This window comes from Homalodisca vitripennis, chromosome X (assembly GCF_021130785.1).
Source record: "Homalodisca vitripennis isolate AUS2020 chromosome X, UT_GWSS_2.1, whole genome shotgun sequence".
NCBI lineage: Eukaryota > Metazoa > Arthropoda > Insecta > Hemiptera > Cicadellidae > Homalodisca > Homalodisca vitripennis.
The window spans coordinates 144,382,879-144,404,789 of NC_060215.1; the positions used below are offsets into that span (position 1 = coordinate 144,382,879).

Genomic DNA, 21,911 nt, shown 5'->3' on the forward strand with positions numbered 1-21,911 from the left:
TCTTCCGGGATGACTTTGAGATGTAGTGCCCTAATTCTTCCTCATGGATCTCGATAGGAGGCGGCCCCTACTACCTAACCTTACCCATCCTGAATATCCTATCACTCCGGAAGCAGCGCAAAGGTTCTTACAGGACTAAGTGCAATCTATAAGCTTCTTGTCCTAAGAGAACAAAAAAAAATAAAAAATCTGACAAATAGGCAGGATGTGGAACGGTAGCTAAGTTGTTTTTGGCCAAAAACTGAGTTGTTTCCATGGAAGCGTAAGCAGGAGCATTGTCATGATGCAACAGCCAGTTTTTTACTTTCCACAAATCAGGCCTTTTTTGGTACACATTTTCCCTGAAACGCCTCAAAAGTCACAATAAGAATCACTGTTACAGTTCACTGTAACACCAGGTGGCACCAACTCACAATGGACAGTGCCTTTAATGTCAAAAAAACCACAAATGCACTTCTCACTTGTCTTGCTTTATTTTGGTGTAGGTGATTGTAGACTTTTCCACACTGATGACTGCTGTTTTGTTTCTGGATCATAACAGTAAAACCGACATTCATCACCAGTTATGATCCGGTTTGTATGTGGGGTCACTTTCAGATGTCTCTGAGTTCACTGCATATATCAAAACGTGGTTTCTGATACAGTCAAAAGACAAGCCACAAGTTTTGTGGCAACTCAATGCATGCCTAGATTTTCAGTTAAAAGTTTGTACAGCTTCCATAGCCAAATCCAACGCTACTAAAAAAAATAAAAATTACCAAACAAATTAAGTGCCTATGGCAGGTTAGGAATGGAAAAGTACGTGCCATTGCATTATCGCCGGTTGGTCCTCAACTGTTCTACTTTAGCGTTGAATAACAAAGCCTGTTCCTGAAAGGGTTAATCGCTCATAAAAATACAACTGGAATAGCTTTGCAATCAAAAACCATTTTAGTTGGGTGACAAGTTTACTTAATAATCTGACAAGTGACATGGTTAAGTTGCTCCTTGCAAAAGATAATTTTAATAGATAAGTTTAAAGGATCACCTGTTCACTGCTGAATTTATATTTTATTATCTGTCAGCCATTTAGGACTGTATGGTTTCACAAGAAGATCTCTATATGTCTATCTGCTAAGTGTCATTACATCAGATATAACAATATTTTGCAGGACTGACCACGTACAGAGCCCCAAAGAATTTGGTTTTCCGACTTCAATTGATTGTATTGGTAATTATAGTAGTATTAATTTTAAATCTTAAATCTAATACACAATTTTTTGCTGCGTTCAGGAAAAATCCAACAATACAGGTTTCATGAAGTAAATTTGACTTCCTGTTGTAAAGACAAGTTCCTGAGATCATAATGTTTCTTTAGCTTGATCATCCAAAAACAAGATTATTTTACCATAGATATGGTTATAAAAGTTAATTTTCAATCAATCGTATCTTACGAATAAAATAGATAATATTAAATAATAACAAACAGGGGGTAAGAAATAAAACACTATATATTAAGTACATATTACAATACAAGTTAAACAAAAAACTTAATCAGGCTTACTAAACCTAGAGGTTAAGGGGTGGGGGGCGTACAGGTCCTATATTGCCCAATTTAAAAAGCCGAAATTTACACTTTACACCAACTGAAAAAAAACTGATGTAACAAATCTCGTCAAAGTTCCAAAGATAAGGGATAAAAGAAATACATCACCAACACGATCAAGGTGGGAACGTAGAAAAAGGGACATGTTACTCCAGCATAAAATTTGTGTGTTAAAAGCCCGATGAGGTTGGTACAGCCATCTACATTTACAAAGTGTTGAGCACAAACCATTGTACCCCAACTTAAAATAAAAGCCATGAAACAAATCTCGTCAGAGTTCCAAAGACGAGAGATAAAAAAAAATACATCACCAAAACGATCAAGGAGAGAACGTAGAAAAAGGAAATCTCTGTAGAATTCCAAAGTTGTATTTAATATAGAGAGACAATGTAGTCCTCCTTGATTGGCTAAAAAGTTGTCATTTGCTAAAAAAAAGGCAATGTTGAAAGAACTACACCCTAATACTACTGTCTTCAGCAAGGCCACGTCCATCATGTACTCAGATCAGACGCCTGATCAATCAATCAATCAATCAAATAAATTTATTTTCAAAAACAAATTTCCAACATAACACACACTTTTTCACAAACATTTAAAAAATGTTTACAAGCCTGACTAATATTTATTTAACCTGTATTGTAGTATTAGTTTTTTATTGTATACTATATAATACAAAAAATCTTATTTACATCTGATGTTATTGTCAATTCACATAAACATTAAATTATAAAATATACAAACTGGCACTGATGACTAGAACGGAAGACCGATGATGGTGGCTCATGGCTCCCTGGCCTTCACTCTCTGTGGCTCCAGGTATATTGGGGTTATGTTGTTGGGTTTGTACTTTCTGTAACCAGAAAAATAAGATAATTAACTGTAAATCAATAAGTAAAGGCAAAAATATATATCGTTTTAATGATTGATAAAGGGTGACTATTTAACAAACATAAATTACAAGTCATTCTAAGAATCCGATGAGATGTAATTAACACCATAGAAAAAGAAAAAGGTAACTTGAAAATTCCAAAACATCACTTTCTCATCATTTATTACCGAGCTAGTGTGGCTTAGTCATCATTTTATTACTCCAAACAATACCAGGTTTTTGGCGTGGTTGCAATGCCAGGTTTAACTTTATAATCATGCAGCATTTCTGTATTTAATATATCTTTATATTGGTAGTTTCACACTAATAAGAATAATAATAATAATATAGATGTAAGTAGATATAAATATGGGGTTTCTAGACCACTTTTGGGTGCAGCAGAAATTCTATGTAAAATACTGTTCAATGTACCATAAATGAATCTGTAAATCAATAGCTGTTTGCTTCTAATTTCTTCAGCTGTTTTAATGAAAGTCTTCGAAAGCTTAATGAAAATCTTTATTCTACAAAGTTAATTGTAACACATTCTTTATCTTTTATTGTCTTCTTTCCAGTAACAATAAAGTGTAATTTATCATTTTTATTCAATTCTTTAATCTTTTTTTCATCTAAGTGATTTAAAAATCAATTAGGCAAATGTACTTTGAATTCTTCCAATTCTGCAATGATTGTAAACCTGAATTTATCTTTAATTTTCTCCAATTTCAAAATTCTATATTTCTTATTTTCTTCCAATTCCATTAATTTCTTATATTCTTTGAACTTTAAATCACCAACCTCATTTAATTCCTTTAGTAGCTCCATTTATAAATTAAAAATTTCTTAACTAAGAATATGAAAAGTATCTTTATTTAGTAAAATATCTTTTTATAAGAAACATTATCAACTTCTAAGCTAAAACTCAACATTCTACTTCAAAAAAAAAAACGTGTTTTGGGGGGCAAAATCACGGTTTTTTTAATGTACAGTTCTAGTACTACCGTTTTTTTTTTTTTTTTTTTTTTTTTTTATCCTGAAAAATCTACTGAATTATCTCTAATTATTGTGAATTTTTAGCTTAAAAGATGATAATTTTTCTTAAATAAAAAGATATTTTACTAAATAGAGATACTTTTCAAATTCTTAGTTAAGAAATTCTTCCTTTATAAATGGAGTGAAGTAAAATAACATGTCCATACTGCAAAAAAGAAATTTTCAAACAACACTATACAAGACATAATAATTCGAAAAATCATCTAAAAAACAAAAAAATTTATGAGAAAGAACTGAATTTTTTAAGACAATGAATGGACTATAGAGAATCAAATTGATGATCACCAAAACATGTATAACATAGAAAAATTACGAAGAATTAAAGAGAAATTTCAAGTTGAAAAGAAAATTTTGGATCTATTTAATGATTAAAAATTCATTCAATCGCTGAAAAACTATCCATTGAAACAAACGATAAAACTAAGTCTGAAATGATCGAAGAAATAGGCGAAACTCTTAACGAAAAACCTGAAAATATTATTGATGTTGAAGTTTTATCCTCTATACATGGTCTATTTAAGCAATACATTTTAACAAATTTGAACGATAATTTCATGCCAATTTAAAAATATCTATCAATTATGAGGCCCGAAATTAAAGGTTTAATCGAAAAATTTCACGAAAATGTTAAAAATATGAAAGGTTATTTACCTTTAGAATGTGAATACGAAAGAACTTTAGTGAACGGTGAAACACAAACATGTCCTATGTATTTTACTATAAAAGCTGACGAAATCTTTGACGTAAACGATTTTATTGCTAAACAATTTAATCAATTATCACATCGAGAACAAACGAATCATCCAAATAGAGGTTCTGGATGGACATTTAAAAGTTGTAAACAATTAGTTTTGAGCCTTAACAAACACGAAATGATGAATGCTGGATCATATATCGATTTACCACAAGAGATAAAGGTAAAAAAAACTTGTGTAAATATTAAAAATAAAGATGACTTTTGCTTTATTTACTCTATCCGATGTGCTATTGAAAAACTCGAGACTCATATTGACAGAGCAAAACAATATGAAAAATTTGTAAATGACGAGATATTTTCGGGCTTTGAGTATCCAATGTCTTTAAAAGATATACAACTATTTGAAAAACAAAGCCACAATTCCAAGTACAAATATCCAAAAATGTCTATAAATATCTATACTTATGACGAGAAACTACATATTGTTCCATTACAAATTTCCGAAGTTTATGATGCCAAGTTAGAAATCGATTTATTGTATGTTGAACAAGATGAAAAATCTCATTATGTTTTGATAACAGATTTAAATAGATTAGTTAGTTCTCAGTTATCTAAACATAAAGAAAGAAAATTTTTGTGTAGAAGATGTTTAAGCCATTTCTACAAATGGGGAGATTTAACAGATCATTTAGAAATTTGTAAGAATCATGAGGTTTGCAAACCAGTTATGCCGTTTCCTGGTCAAACAACATCATTTACTAATTATCAAAAGAAGTTTAGCCATCCGTACGTTATTTATATGGATTTTGAAAGCATATTAGAAAAAATTCCGACATGCAAGAACAATCCGCAAAGATCAACTACAACCAAGATTCAGAAACACATTCCTTATGGTTTTACTCTATATTTAGTGTCGAATGTGACCAATCGCATGTACAAACCGATATGTTATCGAGCCAAAAATGAAGATTTGCCAAATTTTCCAACAAAATTGTTTGAAGAGCTCAATAAATTATCGAAGTACATAGCTAAAAAATATAATTCAAAGAACATGAAGCCTATGAAATTAACTGAAGAACAAGAAATTTCATATAAAAATTCCAACATATGCCATATTTGTGAAACGGAAGGTTTCGATGATGAAAAAAGATTAAAAGTAAGAGATCACTGTCATTTAACAGGAAAATTTAGAGGAGCAGCTCATTCATCTTGCAATTTAAATTTGAAATTTCCTCAAAATATTCCAGTTTTCTGTCACAATATGTCAAATTACGATACTCATTTTTACATAAAAGTCTTGGCTAAACAATATGGAAATGTTGATTTGATCGCAAACACCGATGAACGATATATAAATTATTCAGTAAATTCAAGATATGGATATGAATTCGAAGGTGATAAACCAAGAAAATTTATAAAATTCTCTTTTTCGGATACGTTCAGATTCATGGCGTCATCTATTGAAAAATTAGCTAAAAATTTAAAGAAAGAAGGAAGACTTCAAGCATCAAATCATTTTATACAGGATGGAAGAATATTGAATGAAATTATAGAAAGACAGCCAAATGACGAAGACGAGATTTTTAAAATATTGTCTGGAAAAGGCATATTTCATTATGAATTTATCGATAGTATTGAAAAACTTAATTACACAGAAGAGCTGAAAATTGAAGATTTCTATTCACTTTTGACAGATGAGAGCATACAGTATCTGTGAAAGATTATCAATATTACTTGAACGTTTGGAAGACATTAAAACAAAAAAATCTACGAAATTACTCTGATTTATATAACATCCAAGATGTTTTATTGCTCGCTGATATATTTGAAAATTTCAGAAATATTTGCTTAAATTGCTATAAACTTGATCCGGCACATTATCTGGCTGCTCCAAGTCTCGCATGGGACGCTATGCTAATATTAACAAAAATCGAGCTTCAACTAATACACGATTATAATATGTATTTGATGATTGAAAAAGGCATTCGTGGAGGCATTTCTCAATGTATTACACGATATGTGAAAGCATATAACAAATATTTGAAAGACTTCGATAAGACAAAGCCCGAAAACTATCTGTTGTACGTCAATGCCAATAATCTTTATGGTTGGGCATTATCACAAAATTTACCATATTGCGATATTAAGTGGATGGATCCGAAAACATACACAAAAGAACAATGGCAAGAAACAATTTTAGAACTCACTGGAGAAGAAGATTATGGCTATATTCTCGAAGTTGATCTAGGATATCCAACGAATTTACATGAAAATCACAAGGATTTTGCCTCTTGCTCCTGAACATTTTAACAAGAAACTTTGCACAACTTTACTGGATAAAACTGAATACGTTGTTCATTCAAGAAATTTGAAATTCTATCTAGAACAAGGTATGGTGTTAAAACATGTGAATAGAGTTATTGCATTTGATCAGAAGCCTTTTATGAAAGAATACACTGATTTAAATACAAATATGCGAACTAAAGCTACAAGTGACTTTGAGAAGGACTTTTACAAGCTGATGAACAACTCAGTTTTTGGAAAAAGTATGGAAAATGTACGAAATAGATGCGATATTAAACTTGGAAATGAAGAATTTTCAATGAAACAAGCTAAGAAAACAAATTTCAAATGCTTTAATATCTTTGACGACAACTGTATAACGAGTCATATGTACAAATAGAAAGAAAAAAAATTTAACAAACCGATCTACGTAGGTTTTTCAGTTTCTTGTACTCTTGCATGCCTACACCATCTAGCGGCAAAGCAGTGAACTATGTACTATTATTTATTTTGCCGTTTTTGATGCTAGGCGAATCGTTACCCATCACAGATCAAAATTAAACTTGACATTGTTGCTTGATGGATCAACATGTCAATATGTTGCTTTTTTAGCCAGTGAGGTATTAACCCAGCAAAAGCTGTTAAGGGGTTAAAAATAGTTCTTCAGAATTTTCAAATTGTCTAAATTACAACTCGAAACTGGCAAACATCAAATCAATAATTTTTTTCAAAATTATTTGTTGTATGTTATCTAAAGCCCCTATCATACTCACTGAACCACTAAACATAAAAGTTAAACCATAAGCTGCTATAAAAACTCGCCAAACCCATTGCACAACATTGTTTGTTGACTGTACAAAATGAACATTGACCATTGAGGTTAAGTGGTAGAGAGGACGTCACCTCTCAATAAGATAATTTTGCAGTTCATTTCACGATATTTTGATTATAGTTCCATAGCTGGCCAATAGAGTGCAGTGCTCAAACAGTTCTACGATGGAGTTCTTGTCCAAGGAACACTGACAACATCACTAGATCACCAGCTTACAGCTTTCAAGCATTAACAATTATAAACATATTAACAGAAATGAGTCAGATAACATTAATAAGAGTTCACTGATGGCCATGACAGCTAAAATGTCCTATATCCATGACTCACTAAGTGGATGTAAATAATATAAAATTCTTCAATAAATCTTTGAGGGACAAATGGAGAAAATATTAGACCTTATTAATATTAATTTTACCCCATATTAAAACAAAATTGTTTTCATTCAATACAGAAAAATTAAAAAGAAGTAAAAAGTCCATGGACAAGAAGATGCCTCAGCCAAAGAGCCATCCAAAAGCACCTAAAGAACAGGCATGTAGTTGGAGCATGTATTTATTTATTTGTGTTGTATTGTAATCTTAATCTTGACAACCTGTACAACTTTTAATAAATTTGACATGATTTGACAATGTGCAGCGCTCCCAAAACCAGTTGAAAACCAAAACTCAAAAAAATTTAATTGAAGACGGAAAGGTATGTAACCTTAGGGGAGACCTTAGAACTACTTCTGGAGACACACTTCCCGGGGGGTCACCTAACTCGAAATTGAGGATACATATTCTCCAATCAGGGGGGGATCCAGTCGGGAGGTGGCAAAAGCCAGACAGCAGTCTAACTGACTATTCACACATGAAAGAATTAAATGGGCTATAAGATCGTTTAAGCCATTTAAATCTCCTGGGGCGGATGGAGTTTTTCCAGCCCTTCTTCAAGAGGGGCTGGATATACTATTAAATACTCTTAGCATTCTGTTTAGAAGCAGTTTCGCCTTAGGTTACATACCAAAGAACTGGAGGATAGCACTAGTGGTGTTTTTGCGGAAGAACGACAGGGATCCAACAAAACCCAGTTCGTACAGACCCATAACCCTAACCTCCTTCATGGTGAAAACTATGGAAAAAAATAATAAATAGACACATAAGGGACGTCATATTACTGGAACACCCACTTAGTCCCACACAACACGCCTACATAGAAGGAAAATCAACCACCACTGCTCTCCACAGTTTAGTGAGAGAGGTGGAGAATACCTTCGAAAAAAAGGAAGCCCTAGTCAGCGTCTTTATGTACATTGAAGGAGCTTTCGACCGAGTAGCATATCAATCCATGGAGACTGCGATGGAACGTTTTGGAGTTTTCCCAGATGCAGTCAAATGGATAATAGCCCTCCTAAAAAGCAGACAGGTGAAAGCTAAGTACGGAGACGAAATCTGCCGCGATCACGGCCCAAAGAGGCTGCCCCCAGGGGGAGTCTTGTCTCCTCTCCTGTGGGCGATGGTAGTGGATGATCTCCTAAGCAAAGCAGAGAAGAAGGGAATAAGGCTACTATGTTATGCGGACGACCTAGTGCTTGTGATTAAAGGGAAAAACAAAGGCAGGCTGGAACGCCTAATACAAACAGAACTTAACTTCATAAGTAAATGGTGTCATGGGGAAGGTCTGCGGACCAAACCCATCAAAAACAAATATGATTACCTTTACCAGGAAAAAGAAAATTCCAGCTAGCACAACCTGTCCTGGAGGGAATCAGCATTAACCAAACAAAGAAAGTGAAGTACCTGGGTTTAATACTGGGATGAAAAAGCTCACTTGGAACCCCCATATTAGAAAACAGGATATCCAAAGCAATATTGGCCCTTGGGGCCTGTAAGAGACTTTATGGATTTAAATGGGGACTTAAACCCAAAATGATATATTGGATTTACGAAACCATAATAAAACCAATGGTCACATATGCTGCCTTAGTGTGGTGGCCCGAAGGTAGAACAAACAACAGCTGCAAAAAGGCTACAGAGTTCTTCAAGGTTAGCTTGCTTAAGCATCACGGGAGCGATGAGCTCCTGCCCAACACTAGCACTGAAAACTCATCTTTGAACCAACCGATACCAGAGATTTACGGCCATATTCACATACCTCACCTACAAGAAACTTGAACTAACATAACAGAATGGAGATATACTACTCCTGAATACCCACAAGTACCCAATATGCAAGTAACATGATTAATGGTTTCTGTTGTTTTCGGATTAGTCTAAAATATTAATTATCCAGAAGGGATTCTTTTAACCTCCGTGAGACTGGCCACACAGTTGTCAAAGACGGCGCGAAATAACTTCAACATAAGTAGTCCTCGCCACTCGCCTGGCCCGCGTCACTGCCCACGCCAGTCCTTGCGTTAGCTCGATATTTATCATTGCGGCCACTTCCCACCAACTCGGAATTGTTTTTTACAGCAACCTTTAATGTTGACATAGGGCATTTAAACTTTAAATAACACAAAACCAATTACATTTTAACATGTGTTTTATTGATATGAATGCAAACATAATAAAATGAAGTAAAATATACATTTGGTTGTTTCATTTAGTTTAGATTATATACTTATTTAATATTTAAAGAAAATTTAAAGTTTGTAACCACTATCTTGTGCCCATTTAAATTCACAAAATTTTGTATCGCCCTCACACCACTCTTTCCATTCTTCATCCACCCCTACTATATCTCTATTTTGTGTCCTCACCAACATTATCGTCTTCAAAAATTTTGCCCCTCCTAATGGAAGAATTTCATCATATTCGTCTTCTATATTGTTCTATATCATAATGTTCTAAGTCATCGCAATAATTAGATCGCACGTCACTATCATGATGTGAGTCAATATCACTAGATTCATCAAAGATTATTTTTTCGTAATCTTCATGACTTACAAGGTTATCCATGTTAACAGGATTTTATAAACTGTTGGATAACTAACACCATTACAAACAAACTTACAACAAATCTGCAGGTAGCCATATCCTTACTTTCACCAGGTGACAAATTTTACTCGTTATTTTCAAGACAGTTTATGGTTCACCACTACGTTTTCTTAAAACTCTAGAACTAATTACACAAATCACAAATAAAACCCATATTAAAATCACGACTTAAAACAATTTGATAAATAAACATAAACAAAACAATGTGCAGACAACTACGTCAATCAGAGCAAACAGTGCTGATGGAACCGGCAACACAGCTGTGAATTTATATATTTTGTTTCCAAGGCTGAAGGCGGTAAAATGTGATGAGAGGCATTTTTCTTTTAGTTCAATAATTTCTCAGTAGATTTCAGCACTTCACAGAACTACTAGCACATGGTAAATATTTCTAAAAGCAAAATGTTTAACTGGCCAGTGACACAGGCCAACCGAGCGTAAAAGGAAATCTATATTGGGCAGTCTCATGGGCCAGGCGATCGCTGTGGACAACTCTAATGAAAAAAATGTTTTTGTCGTTGCGCAAATGGCTGTGGCCCGTGAGACTGGCCAGGCGATCGCAGAGGACAACTCTAATGAAAAAAATGTTTTTGTCGTTGTGCAAATGGCTGTGGCCCGTGAGACTGGCCAGGCGATCGCTGAGGACAACTCTAATGAAAAAAATGTTTTTGTCGTTGCGCAAATGGCTGTGGCCCGTGAGACTGGCCAGGCGATCGCTGTGGACAACTCTAATGAAAAAAATGTTTTTGTTGTTGCGCAAATGGCTGTGGCCCGTGAGACTGGCCAGGCGATCGCTGAGGACAACTCTAATGAAAAAAATGTTTTTGTCGTTGCGCAAATGGCTGTGGCCCGTGAGACTGGCCAGGCGATCGCTGAGGACAACTCTAATGAAAAAAATGTTTTTGTCGTTGCGCAAATGGCTGTGGCCCGTGAGACTGGCCAGGCGATCGCTGAGGACAACTCTAATGAAAAAAATGTTTTTGTCGTTGCGCAAATGGCTGTAGCCCGTGAGACTGGCCATGCGATCGCAGAGGACAAACTATAAATACCGTACCCGACCGCAATGGGTTAAGGAATAATGGCCAGGTGTTGGTGACTGTGTGAGGGTGGATGCTGTTCATTTCTACTGTTCAAGCTGTAAGTAAACAGACACTAATGTGCCTAATACTATTTGCGCTTACAATAATTTAGTAGAAAAGACAGTTTTTTAAGGAAAAACTCAATTTTTATTCCTACGCGTGATAGCGTTAAATGGAGTTTGCATACATGGTATATTTATGCACACTATTAAAACTACATTCTTGTGAATGAGAAACTTACGAGTATTCCGAGTTGGGTACACCTATGACGAGCAACTCACTACCCTTGAGTCGCATACGCCACATGCTCTTGTGATAGCCACGCGCATCCAGATCCCATATCTTGAAACACTAAACACAACAACAGTACACTTTAAAAATGTTTATGTAGCTAGAAATTATATTTCTTCTGGATATCCTTACTATAGACAAAATACAACTCTCTGTCACCACAAAATCTAAATAAACACAGACCAGATTTAGGTCAAATTTTGCATGCATATTTATATTACTGCTTGGGCAAGTAAGGCGCGGGCAGGTCTGGTTGATTTGAATTACAAACCTTGGTTTCCTGATAAAAATCACATTTGTTCTTTGTGTAACCGGAATGAGTATGAGACGGTCTTTCACTTTGTGAGTATTTGTCCTATTCTGGCAACGATTCGGAGAAAATGGTTTGGGAGTAACATGCTAAGCGAAAAAGAATTTTTCAACTACCTTGATGGAAATGGAAAATTTATGAGAGATGCAGGGAAAATGCAATGGGATTTAGTCTATGAATTTAATTTTTAAATATTAAATATGAATGAAAAACTTTTAGACAATAGTTGTAAAAAGCCCAAAATAAAATTTTAACAAATATTATGTATATTATTGTGTGTGTGAGTGCGCGTGTGCGTGCATGCGTGCGTTCATGTGTGTCTGGTATATATCTATTGGACTTACGAATATTACATTTTCCTTTTATATTCCTTCTGATATTTTGAATCTTATTTGAATTTCCAAACTTAAAATGACTATAGTTTTTGTTAATTACATTTTTTGAATTAATTGTAGTTATAAGAAGTGTACAGAAGTGCCAACCAGACAGACGGTTGAAATTACCATTGTATTTAGTGCTAATATTTGTTCCTTACTTTGGATAAATAAATACTAATTTACTTTTAGAAAGCTAGAAGCTAGTTACTATTAAGGTTAGTGAGGGTAATATTTTGTTTTTGTTTATTGTATAAATAAAGCACTTTTTCTTCTATATTACTGCTTAGGAGTAGTTGGGTTTCATCTGACAATGCACCTCTTCTGTTACATATGATAGTGTAATTTATGAATGTTAACACGTGGTATTATCTGTGTCTAACAGATTTAATGTCCTTCAACAAAACAAAAATGGAAACAAATACAAGGATAATTTAGAAAAAACCTAAAACAAATCAATCAAAAGCTAGGAATACAAGAGGGACAAACAGGGCTTCTCTCAAACATCATTGGTGTGAACAAGTTAAGATTGAACTTATTGCTGATAGCCAAGGAAGGGGGCTCCCAGAACTTGTGGGCTCATGTAGTAACATAATTGTGTCTGTCGATGGATTAGTCAGAGCTGGTGCTGATACTAAATATGTTTATAGTCAAGCTACAAAATCGCATAATAAGCCTCTCATTCTACTTGCTGGTTGCTGGAACTAATGACTGTCTAAAAAAATCTCCTCAATTCATTTACCAAAAACAGAAGGTGAGTTGAAAGTTCTAAGTTGTTCAAGGCCAGTCTGAGTCACAACGATTCCGCCCCACTATGACATTAGTCCTGACGATGCAGTACATACATTATGACATTGCTCTAGTTAACAATTATATTAGAGAAATTTCCTCTAGAATAAACAACGTTGACATCATTGACCTAGAATTATTTGAAAGAAAACATTTTACAAACCATGGGATGCATTTAAACTACAGAGGAAAAAAGAGACTTGCACATATTATTGTAGACTCTGTGAAGAAGATATTTGGGCCGTTACAAGGGAGCAGTGATATGGCCTCAAAAACAGAAATATTGTCATAAGTAGCTGACAGCCCTATCAATATAATTGAGACACACATGGTAGATGTAATCAAACTACGCAAACATGACAAGAAAGTAGGTTTTGTTCACAGCATCTCAGGTGATTTCAATAGTCCTCATCAAATGAATGCTGGTGTAGCAATCGTGTTTAGAAATCATTTTTAGAGGCCCAACATGTCAGTGCCTCACCAACCACTTAGCCTTACAAGAGAATATAAACGGTGCATCTGTGTTTAGTTTGGGTACCAAAGACAGCTATTTTGGTAAACCAACCAAAAAAATTATAACACTGCTTTCAAGCACTTGACCGAGATCTTCAAAAAAAGAAAACTACAGCACCTTATTTGTTCTCCAATTGGCTGTGTGCATGACAGGGTCAAATTGGGCCATTTTATAAACAATATCACTGAATTTCAGCACAGTACTAATGCTAGAATAACTATTGTAATATACTCGTATACCCAAAGACCTAATCAAAAGCTTAAAAATGGAATTACTCATGAAGATCTCGTTACACGGTTGAAGCACCTAATCTGCACAAGATCTGGGACAAGTTATTCACCCTATTGTGATGGTAGTGTTCCTTTGGTCAACAGCAACCTGATGGCAGCGCAGACGGACATGGAGGAAGCAGAGGCCAATCCATCTACAACTGAGATGCTACCAGTCGCTGACCAACTGCCGACGGGCTCTGAGTTATCAAGCGTGTATGATGGGATTAAAGTTGTACCGGGCGTCCTCATGTTCAGTGAGGCGCTAAAGCAGAGTAACTGTGCCAGTGATCTAAGTGCTCTTTCATATTCCAATAAAGTAAATAGTGCTAAAGTAGACTCCTCCTCAATAGAAAACGGATCCATGAACAGTTGTTATTTGATCAACAACAAGGAGTTAAATTTAAATCATTATATTGACACAAGTGTCGCTAACATAGATAACACGGAAATTGACAACCAAGAGTTTCTTTATCACAGCATTGGGGAATCAAGTTTTTAGAACTAAAGGAAAACACAACAAAAATTACATCGAATCTCAAAAAAATAGTCCATATTATACATATCAGCATATCAGCATGAGAATAATCTAAAAGTATTCTTTCTTAATATTCAAGGCTTTATTACTATAAAAAAATAATAAAATAACAATTTTAGAAACTGTTTTACACAATTTAAATAACTTTAAATTGGTTTGCATCACGGAGCATTGTTTATCTTTCCATCTGGATATCATTGTGCTAGTGCATACAGTAGAAATACTCATATTAGGGGGGGGGGGGGGCTCACTCATGTTTCTTCACAACTCATTAGTCAAGAGCCTGTGATATCATTCGTTTCTGCTCTGAATTCCATTTTGAAGTGTCCGCTAACTTCATAGATGAATTAAGCATCATATTGGTGTCTAATCATCACTCAACATTGGGCGATCCCAAAATTTTTCTTAAATCTGTAGAAGATTTATTGAACTACTTTACAAATTGGAGCAACTACACTATAGTGATGGGAGGCGATCTAAACACAAATTTGATGTAACAACCGATAGTGAAACTGCTCTTGCTCTCCAAAATCTGTTAAGACAATACAATTATTACTACCTGAATCGCAGCCCTACAAGAAGTTTTAATTGCCTGGACAATGTCTTTACAAATAACAGAATTTGTTTAGGTTATCCTAACTGCCAAATTATAGATTTTCTCTTCTCAGATCACAATGGTATTCTTGTGAATCTGGGGAGTATCACCAATTTCAAAAACCAAGAAAGTCAGTTAGATATGACTATTAGCCTGAAAACTGTTCTTCCAAAATGCTCACTGAATGATCTTAGCACAAAATTGGCCTCTTATGCCTGGGATAATGCAATTTACCAAAACAACCATAGTTCACACCTACTTTTTAACAAAATTTGGACTGTGCTACAACACTACATTATATTTTAAAAGACTGACAAAATCTGACTCAAAAAAGTCAAAGAAAATGTTAAACATGAATGGTATAACCACGATTTGGCTAAAATAAAGGCAAATCTTTTGTATTAACACAGTATATCAAAAAGTGATGTTAAGTTAAGGCAGCACTTTTTAGCACTGAAAAACAAGTACAGATAAGCTATTGCTTCAGCTAAGCACCAATATAATGAAAATTATATAAATCAAAGCAATAATAAGTGTAAAGCTGCGTGGAAAATTATCAACAGCAACACTCGTCTTTCAGGTGGCAATTGCAATAGTATCAACATTACCCCTGATATTTTTAATAATTTGTTCATTAACTCTGTCTCAGAAACTAAAGACGCTTTGGGAAATTCCTCTTGTGCTGCAAAAGAATGCTTACAAAAATCTAACATTAGACTACCACCAGAACCTTTAAATGGACAGATATCAGACCTGAGGATATTATCGAATCTTTAAAAACCTAGGCAACTCTGACAATAGTGACATATACAACCTGTCCAATAATGACTTAAAAAAAATTATTCCAGGTATTGTTGTCCCTCTTAAAATATGTCTTAATCTCTGTTTAAATGAGAGCTATTTTCCTGAAGAACTTAACATTTCAAGAGTTTGTCCAATGTTTAAGATGGGTTCAAAAAATAAACCTCAAAGTTATTAGTTTCTATAGTTCCAGTTGTTGGTAAACTACTTGCGAAATCCTGGTTTATAAGCAAATTTCAAATTCTTTTGAAACAAACAACCTTCTAAATTTTATGCAATTCGGTTTTAGGAAAAATAAATCTACCTTTCAAGCCCTAGACAAATTAGTTAGAGATGTCTCGCAAGCCCCTGAAGAAAAGGCAATGCTCAGGCCACTTTATGTGACCTGAGCAGGGCTTTTGACTGTGTTGATATCAACAACCTTACCATGAAATTATCATACTATGGGTTGAGCAGGGTAACTCTCTCATTTCTAAAATCCTATTAAAGCAATAGAAAGCAAAAGGTTTATAATAATGGTAACTGGTCTCAGGAAGTAAATGTCACGTATGGCGTCCCCCAGGGATCCATATTAGGTTCTTTGTTATGCTTGGTCTGTATTAATGACTTGCCGTCGTCAGTCTCTGCCACAACAATCTTGTATGTAGATGACGCAACATTTTTAAATACAGGCAATAGCATTGAGGAACTGAACATTCTAACACAAAATACTTTATTAGAAGCTTCAAGCCGGTTAAAAAAAACATAGGTTTCCATCTAAATGTATCCAAAACTCAAAATGTCATGTTCAGTTTATGAAAATCTGTAAACTCTCAAAGCAATCTATCTAATCATGCTAAATTCTTGGGAATCATTATTGACAGAAATTTAAATTGGGATGTCCGTATTAATTATCTTTCAACTAAGTTATCTAGAGTAATTTATCTTCTCTCAGACGGCTTAAATTCTATGTAAATACAAATTATGTGAGAACGGTTTATTTTGCCTTTTTTCAATCCATTATAAGGTATGGACTAGTAGTGTGGGGCAATGCAAGTAAAATTAATAACATTCTTATCCTTCAAAAATTATTTATAAGAATTATTACGAACTCACAGCCACTTGAACATTGTAAACCTCCTTTTACTATTTGTAAAATTCATACCTGTACCTTTTTGATGTTATGAAATATATCTTTCAAAATCCTCAATTAGTAAACCCTAGCAGTATAAAACACTCCCACAATACCAGGAATAAAAATGTTGCATCTATTAATTTTAATAGATTGAGCAAAACTCTTGAAAGCCATTCTGTTATTGCACTGAGGGATGTACAACCATTTGTTACCCTTAGTCCTAAAGTATAATAAAAAAATGTTTTTGAATAAATATTACTTATAGCTGTTAGATAACCCATTTTATGCACTGGACGAATTCTTCCGATTAAAATACATTTTATTTTAAATTCCCCAATGCCACTGGTTGTATTTGAGTATTGTGGTTTATGTTTGCGTAACATAAGATATAATTAATATAAGATTTATAACTGACTTGGCTATATTTATAATGAAAGCTGTAATGAGACTTTGTCAATGATCTTTATTTTATGGCAATAAAAAATGTTGATCGATTGATTGATGTATATTTTACCTTACCTTAGCAACTTGAAGCCAAGTTCGGAAATCCTTTGAGTCTTCCATTTTGATAAACATAAGGAATACTTCATTCTGAAACAATAATAATTTATTTTCATTAATCATAATAAAATACATGCTGGCGGTCAGCACACTAGCACACGTTTGGACACTCTGAGATCACACCTATTGGTTAAAATTTGACATACCACAATTGCTGGTATAAAAAAGTTTAAATTTATTTCTGGGTGTTCCCTACTAAACAAGATCTTTTAACTATAACAAACCTAATTCTCTATTCACAAAACATCCAGAGTAGGGATGACGTCATACATAAATAACAATATTTATATGAGTTAAAGTCGTAATCGTTTTACTCTTTCATGTTGTGAATACTATTACAGTAAGCAGAAAGGTCAGTGTGGTAGCCAGTCGTTGAGCTTACTCTTGAGCATCTTTCCTCAGACGTTTCTTATTTCAGCTGGTAATGGTTTAACTGCAAGAAAATATTCTAGCGAAAAGAAAAAAAATTATTCAGCAAAAAATTTAGCTCCTATGAATTGTTGCAGCAACTTTAGTGATCCATGCAATTCTCAAATTTATAACAAGCATTACTGAAAAAGGTAATTCGGACAGCAATGACATAATTAAACAGTAGTATAAAACTATAATAAACAACATAGCGGATCCACTGACAACTTATTAAAATTGATATTTAAGGGATTAGTTTTACCTAAATCAATTGAAAAACTTGTCTCTCTTATTCATAAAAAGGGTGGCGAGGTCAAACCACTAAACTATCATGCTATATCAATGATTCGAATTTTATTGAAATGATTTCAAAACTGAGATTTTATGAGATTAGTTCCCTTTTTTATGTAAATAATTTTATTAGCTCCTCACAGTTCGGTTTCAGAAATGGTAAATCAACACACGCTGGCTAATATGATACCATTAAGTATAAAAATGTGTTACTAATTGAATAAAGGAATATTAAATTATTGAATTGAGCAATGGGAGAAAAACTCTTAAGACAAATCAAAACAAGCTTTTGGAAATAAATGTTGTGCTTGTGCCACTTTCTGTGACCTGAGTAAGGCTTTTCATTGTGTCAACCACAAAATAATTGATTTCTTGTCAGAAATACTAAAAATGATTTATCTCTTTTTGTATAATCTTAAAGTGTCAATTTCTTCTGGAGAGTAATACGACAATGTGTCACATCACTCTCACGGACTCTCACATCAAATATGTAAATCACAGACACTCAAGAGTAACATTTCTTCTGAAACGTCTACTGCTCTGTTTAAGTACAAATAAAATTATACTAGAGTAGTATTTTTTCATACTTTCAGTCTATTTTTAGGTATAGTTTAGTATTTTGCCTAAATACTATAACCCGAAAGCAATCCTTATTACTGACATATCAGAAACATCATTAGATTGTATATATACAAATATTCCTGAAAATATAAAATAGTTCAGCACTATGATGAGTGCCAGTTCATATGCATCCTAGAGTTTTAAAATTGAAATCATTTCGATTTGGTTTTGTAAGATTTGTTGAGGGAAAGGATTTTCACATATCAAACACAGCTTTCTCTACACAACCGAGGTAGGTATAGTCTTGAAAATATTGTATGTATATATATATATATATATATATATATATATGTGTGTGTGTGTGTGTGTGTATTTGTAAAAGCATGCCACGTATTCCTCTAAGAAGTTTCATAAACTAGTCAGGCTTTTGCTCATTTTTACCAGTATATACTTGGATATTTATTAAATTTTCCAAAGCTTTTTCTTCTATCTTATAGAGCTATGTTACAATCTCCTGTCAGCTATGAAATTAAGGTCAATATCGTTAATTTAGAAGACTTTGATATAGTTGCTCTCCTGAACAGCAGGTATGGACACGTTTTATGTAAAATATGCAGTGGTATTATAGACTTAATATAAAAATATTTATATAACTAGTTGCTCTCCTGAACAGCAGGTATGGACATGTTTTATGTAAAATATGCAGTGGTATTATAGACTTAATATAATAATATTTATATAACTAGTTGCTCTCCTGAACAGCAGGTATGGACACGTTTTATGTAAAATATGCAGTGGGTATTATAGACTTATATAAAAATATTTATATAACTAGTTGCTCTCCTGAACAGCGGGTATGGACATGTTTTATGTAAAATATGCAGTGGTATTATAGACTTAATATAAAAATATTTATATAACTAGTTGCTCTCCTGAACAGCGGGTATGGACACGTTTTATGTAAAATATGCAGTGGTATTATAGACTTAATATAAAAATATTTATATAACTAGTTGCTCTCTCCTGAACAGCGGGTATGGACACGTTTTATGTAAAATATGCAGTGGTATTATAGACTTAATATAAAAATATTTATATAACTAGTTGCTCTCCTGAACAGCGGGTATGGACACGTTTTATGTAAAATATGCAGTGGTATTATAGACTTAATATAAAAATATTTATATAACTAGTTGCTCTCCTGAACAGCAGGTATGGACATGTTTTATGTAAAATATGCAGTGGTATTATAGACTTAATATAAAAATATTTATATAACTAGTTGCTCTCCTGAACAGCGGGTATGGACACGTTTTATGTAAAATATGCAGTGGTATTATAGACTTAATATAAAAATATTTATATAACTAGTTGCTCTCCTGAACAGCAGGTATGGACAACGTTTTATGTAAAATATGCAGTGGTATTATAGACTTAATATAAAAATATTTATATAACTAGTTGCTCTCCTGAACAGCAGGTATGGACATGTTTTATGTAAAATATGCAGTGGTATTATAGACTTAATATAAAAATATTTATATAACTAGTTGCTCTCCTGAACAGCGGGTATGGACACGTTTTATGTAAAATATGCAGTGGTATTATAGACTTAATATAAAAATATTTATATAACTATCTTAAATTTGGGCCTAGAGAAATTATTGTTTTAGCAAAACTTAGGCCTTTTCACATTTTCAAATCACCAGGTACCGATGGCATTTGGTGCGGACTTGGTGATACCTCTGCTCCTACGACTGTTTAGAACTAGCGTAGCGACAGGAGGACCCTCATCATGGTGGACCTCCAGGGTTATTTTTATCCCGAAGCTAGGTAAACCCTCCTATGAGGTTAGAAAGGCTTATAGACCAATAAGACTAACATCCTTCCTCCTCAAGGGCATGGAGAAGGTTCTGGATAGGCATTTAAGGGACACAGTCCTCATCAACTCTCCCTTACATCCAAATCAACATGCTTATCAGAAAGGTCCAACAGATGACTGCCGTAAAAAACCTGTCAAAGGTACAGCGTTTGGCGTGCTTGGCGACAACGGGCGCCATGAGAGGCACAGCAACCGCTGCCATGGAAGTAGTGCTAAACCTCCCACCCCTTAACATACTTGTCAAAGGAGGGACCAGGATGGCTGCCTACAGACTGCAATGCAATTGAAACTGGCATCATCACCAGGCTAGCAAGCACTCCAAGATCTCTGAAATTCTAAAACTGGACATTCCAGAGATAATGTTTGACAGAATGTCAAAGGTTACGGACTAGGAAATACCATCTCAAGTCAACATTGTGGAAAAGAGAGGAATGGTCAAACGGTGAGCCTGCCTACATGAAGAATGCTCTAAGCTGTTACATGGACAGGTCAAAAACTCTGAAGGGTACTGGGACAGGGGTCTGGGGAGCCAGACCTAGAGCTAGCTTAAGTTTTAACCTAGGCAAACTGGCAACTTCTTTCAGGCTGAAGTTATAGCCCTTGCAGAATGCTTGAGAATTAATGTGGAAAGAGGCTACAAAGGCAAAAACCATCTATATTAACTCCGACAGCAGGGCTGCTCTGCAGGCCTTGGCCAACCATGGCTATATTTCAAAGACAGTATGGGAATGCCATAAGGTCATGAAATTGCTGGCAAAAACAAATAAAATTATTCTAACATGGGTGCTTGGACATAGAGGAATCACAGGTAATGAAGGGGCAGACAGTTGTGCTAACTAAGGAGCCAACTATCCTCTTACTGGTCCTGAACCAACATGTGGGATTTCACATAACTTAGCATGTAGATCAGTTGCTCAGTGGATGTTTAACAAACACCAACAACATTGGAGACAAACTGAGGGGAGCGTACAAGCAAAGCGGATGCTCAATGGACCATCAAGGAACATTGCAGCAGATGCCCTTTGAATGAGTAAAACGGAGATCCGTAAGATGACTGGTTTTATTACAGGTCATTGGATATTCTGAAACCACCTGAGCAGAATAGGTATTCCGGTTCAGGAAACACTGTGCAGGAAATGTGGCGAGGCTGAAGAAACAGCTGAGCAAATCATATTTGAATGTCCGGCATTACAGAACAAACGCTCAAGGTCCCTAGGTTTTCTTAGGCATACGGAAGA

The 21,911-nt window shown here is 34.4% G+C and overlaps 1 protein-coding gene across 1 annotated transcript in view; it reads right to left on the bottom strand.

The window, feature by feature from the left end:
* Window positions 1-1,491: 1,491 nt before the first annotated feature.
* LOC124369655 (protein O-linked-mannose beta-1,2-N-acetylglucosaminyltransferase 1-like) overlaps window positions 1,492-21,911 on the bottom strand; it is a 78,949-nt gene continuing 58,529 nt past the window's right edge. Inside the window, 3 exon segments of the mRNA XM_046827707.1 lie at window positions 1,492-2,435; window positions 11,617-11,726; window positions 17,490-17,561. Of these exon segments, the coding sequence (XP_046683663.1) occupies window positions 2,366-2,435; window positions 11,617-11,726; window positions 17,490-17,561 (252 nt within the window). The 3' untranslated portion in view covers window positions 1,492-2,365.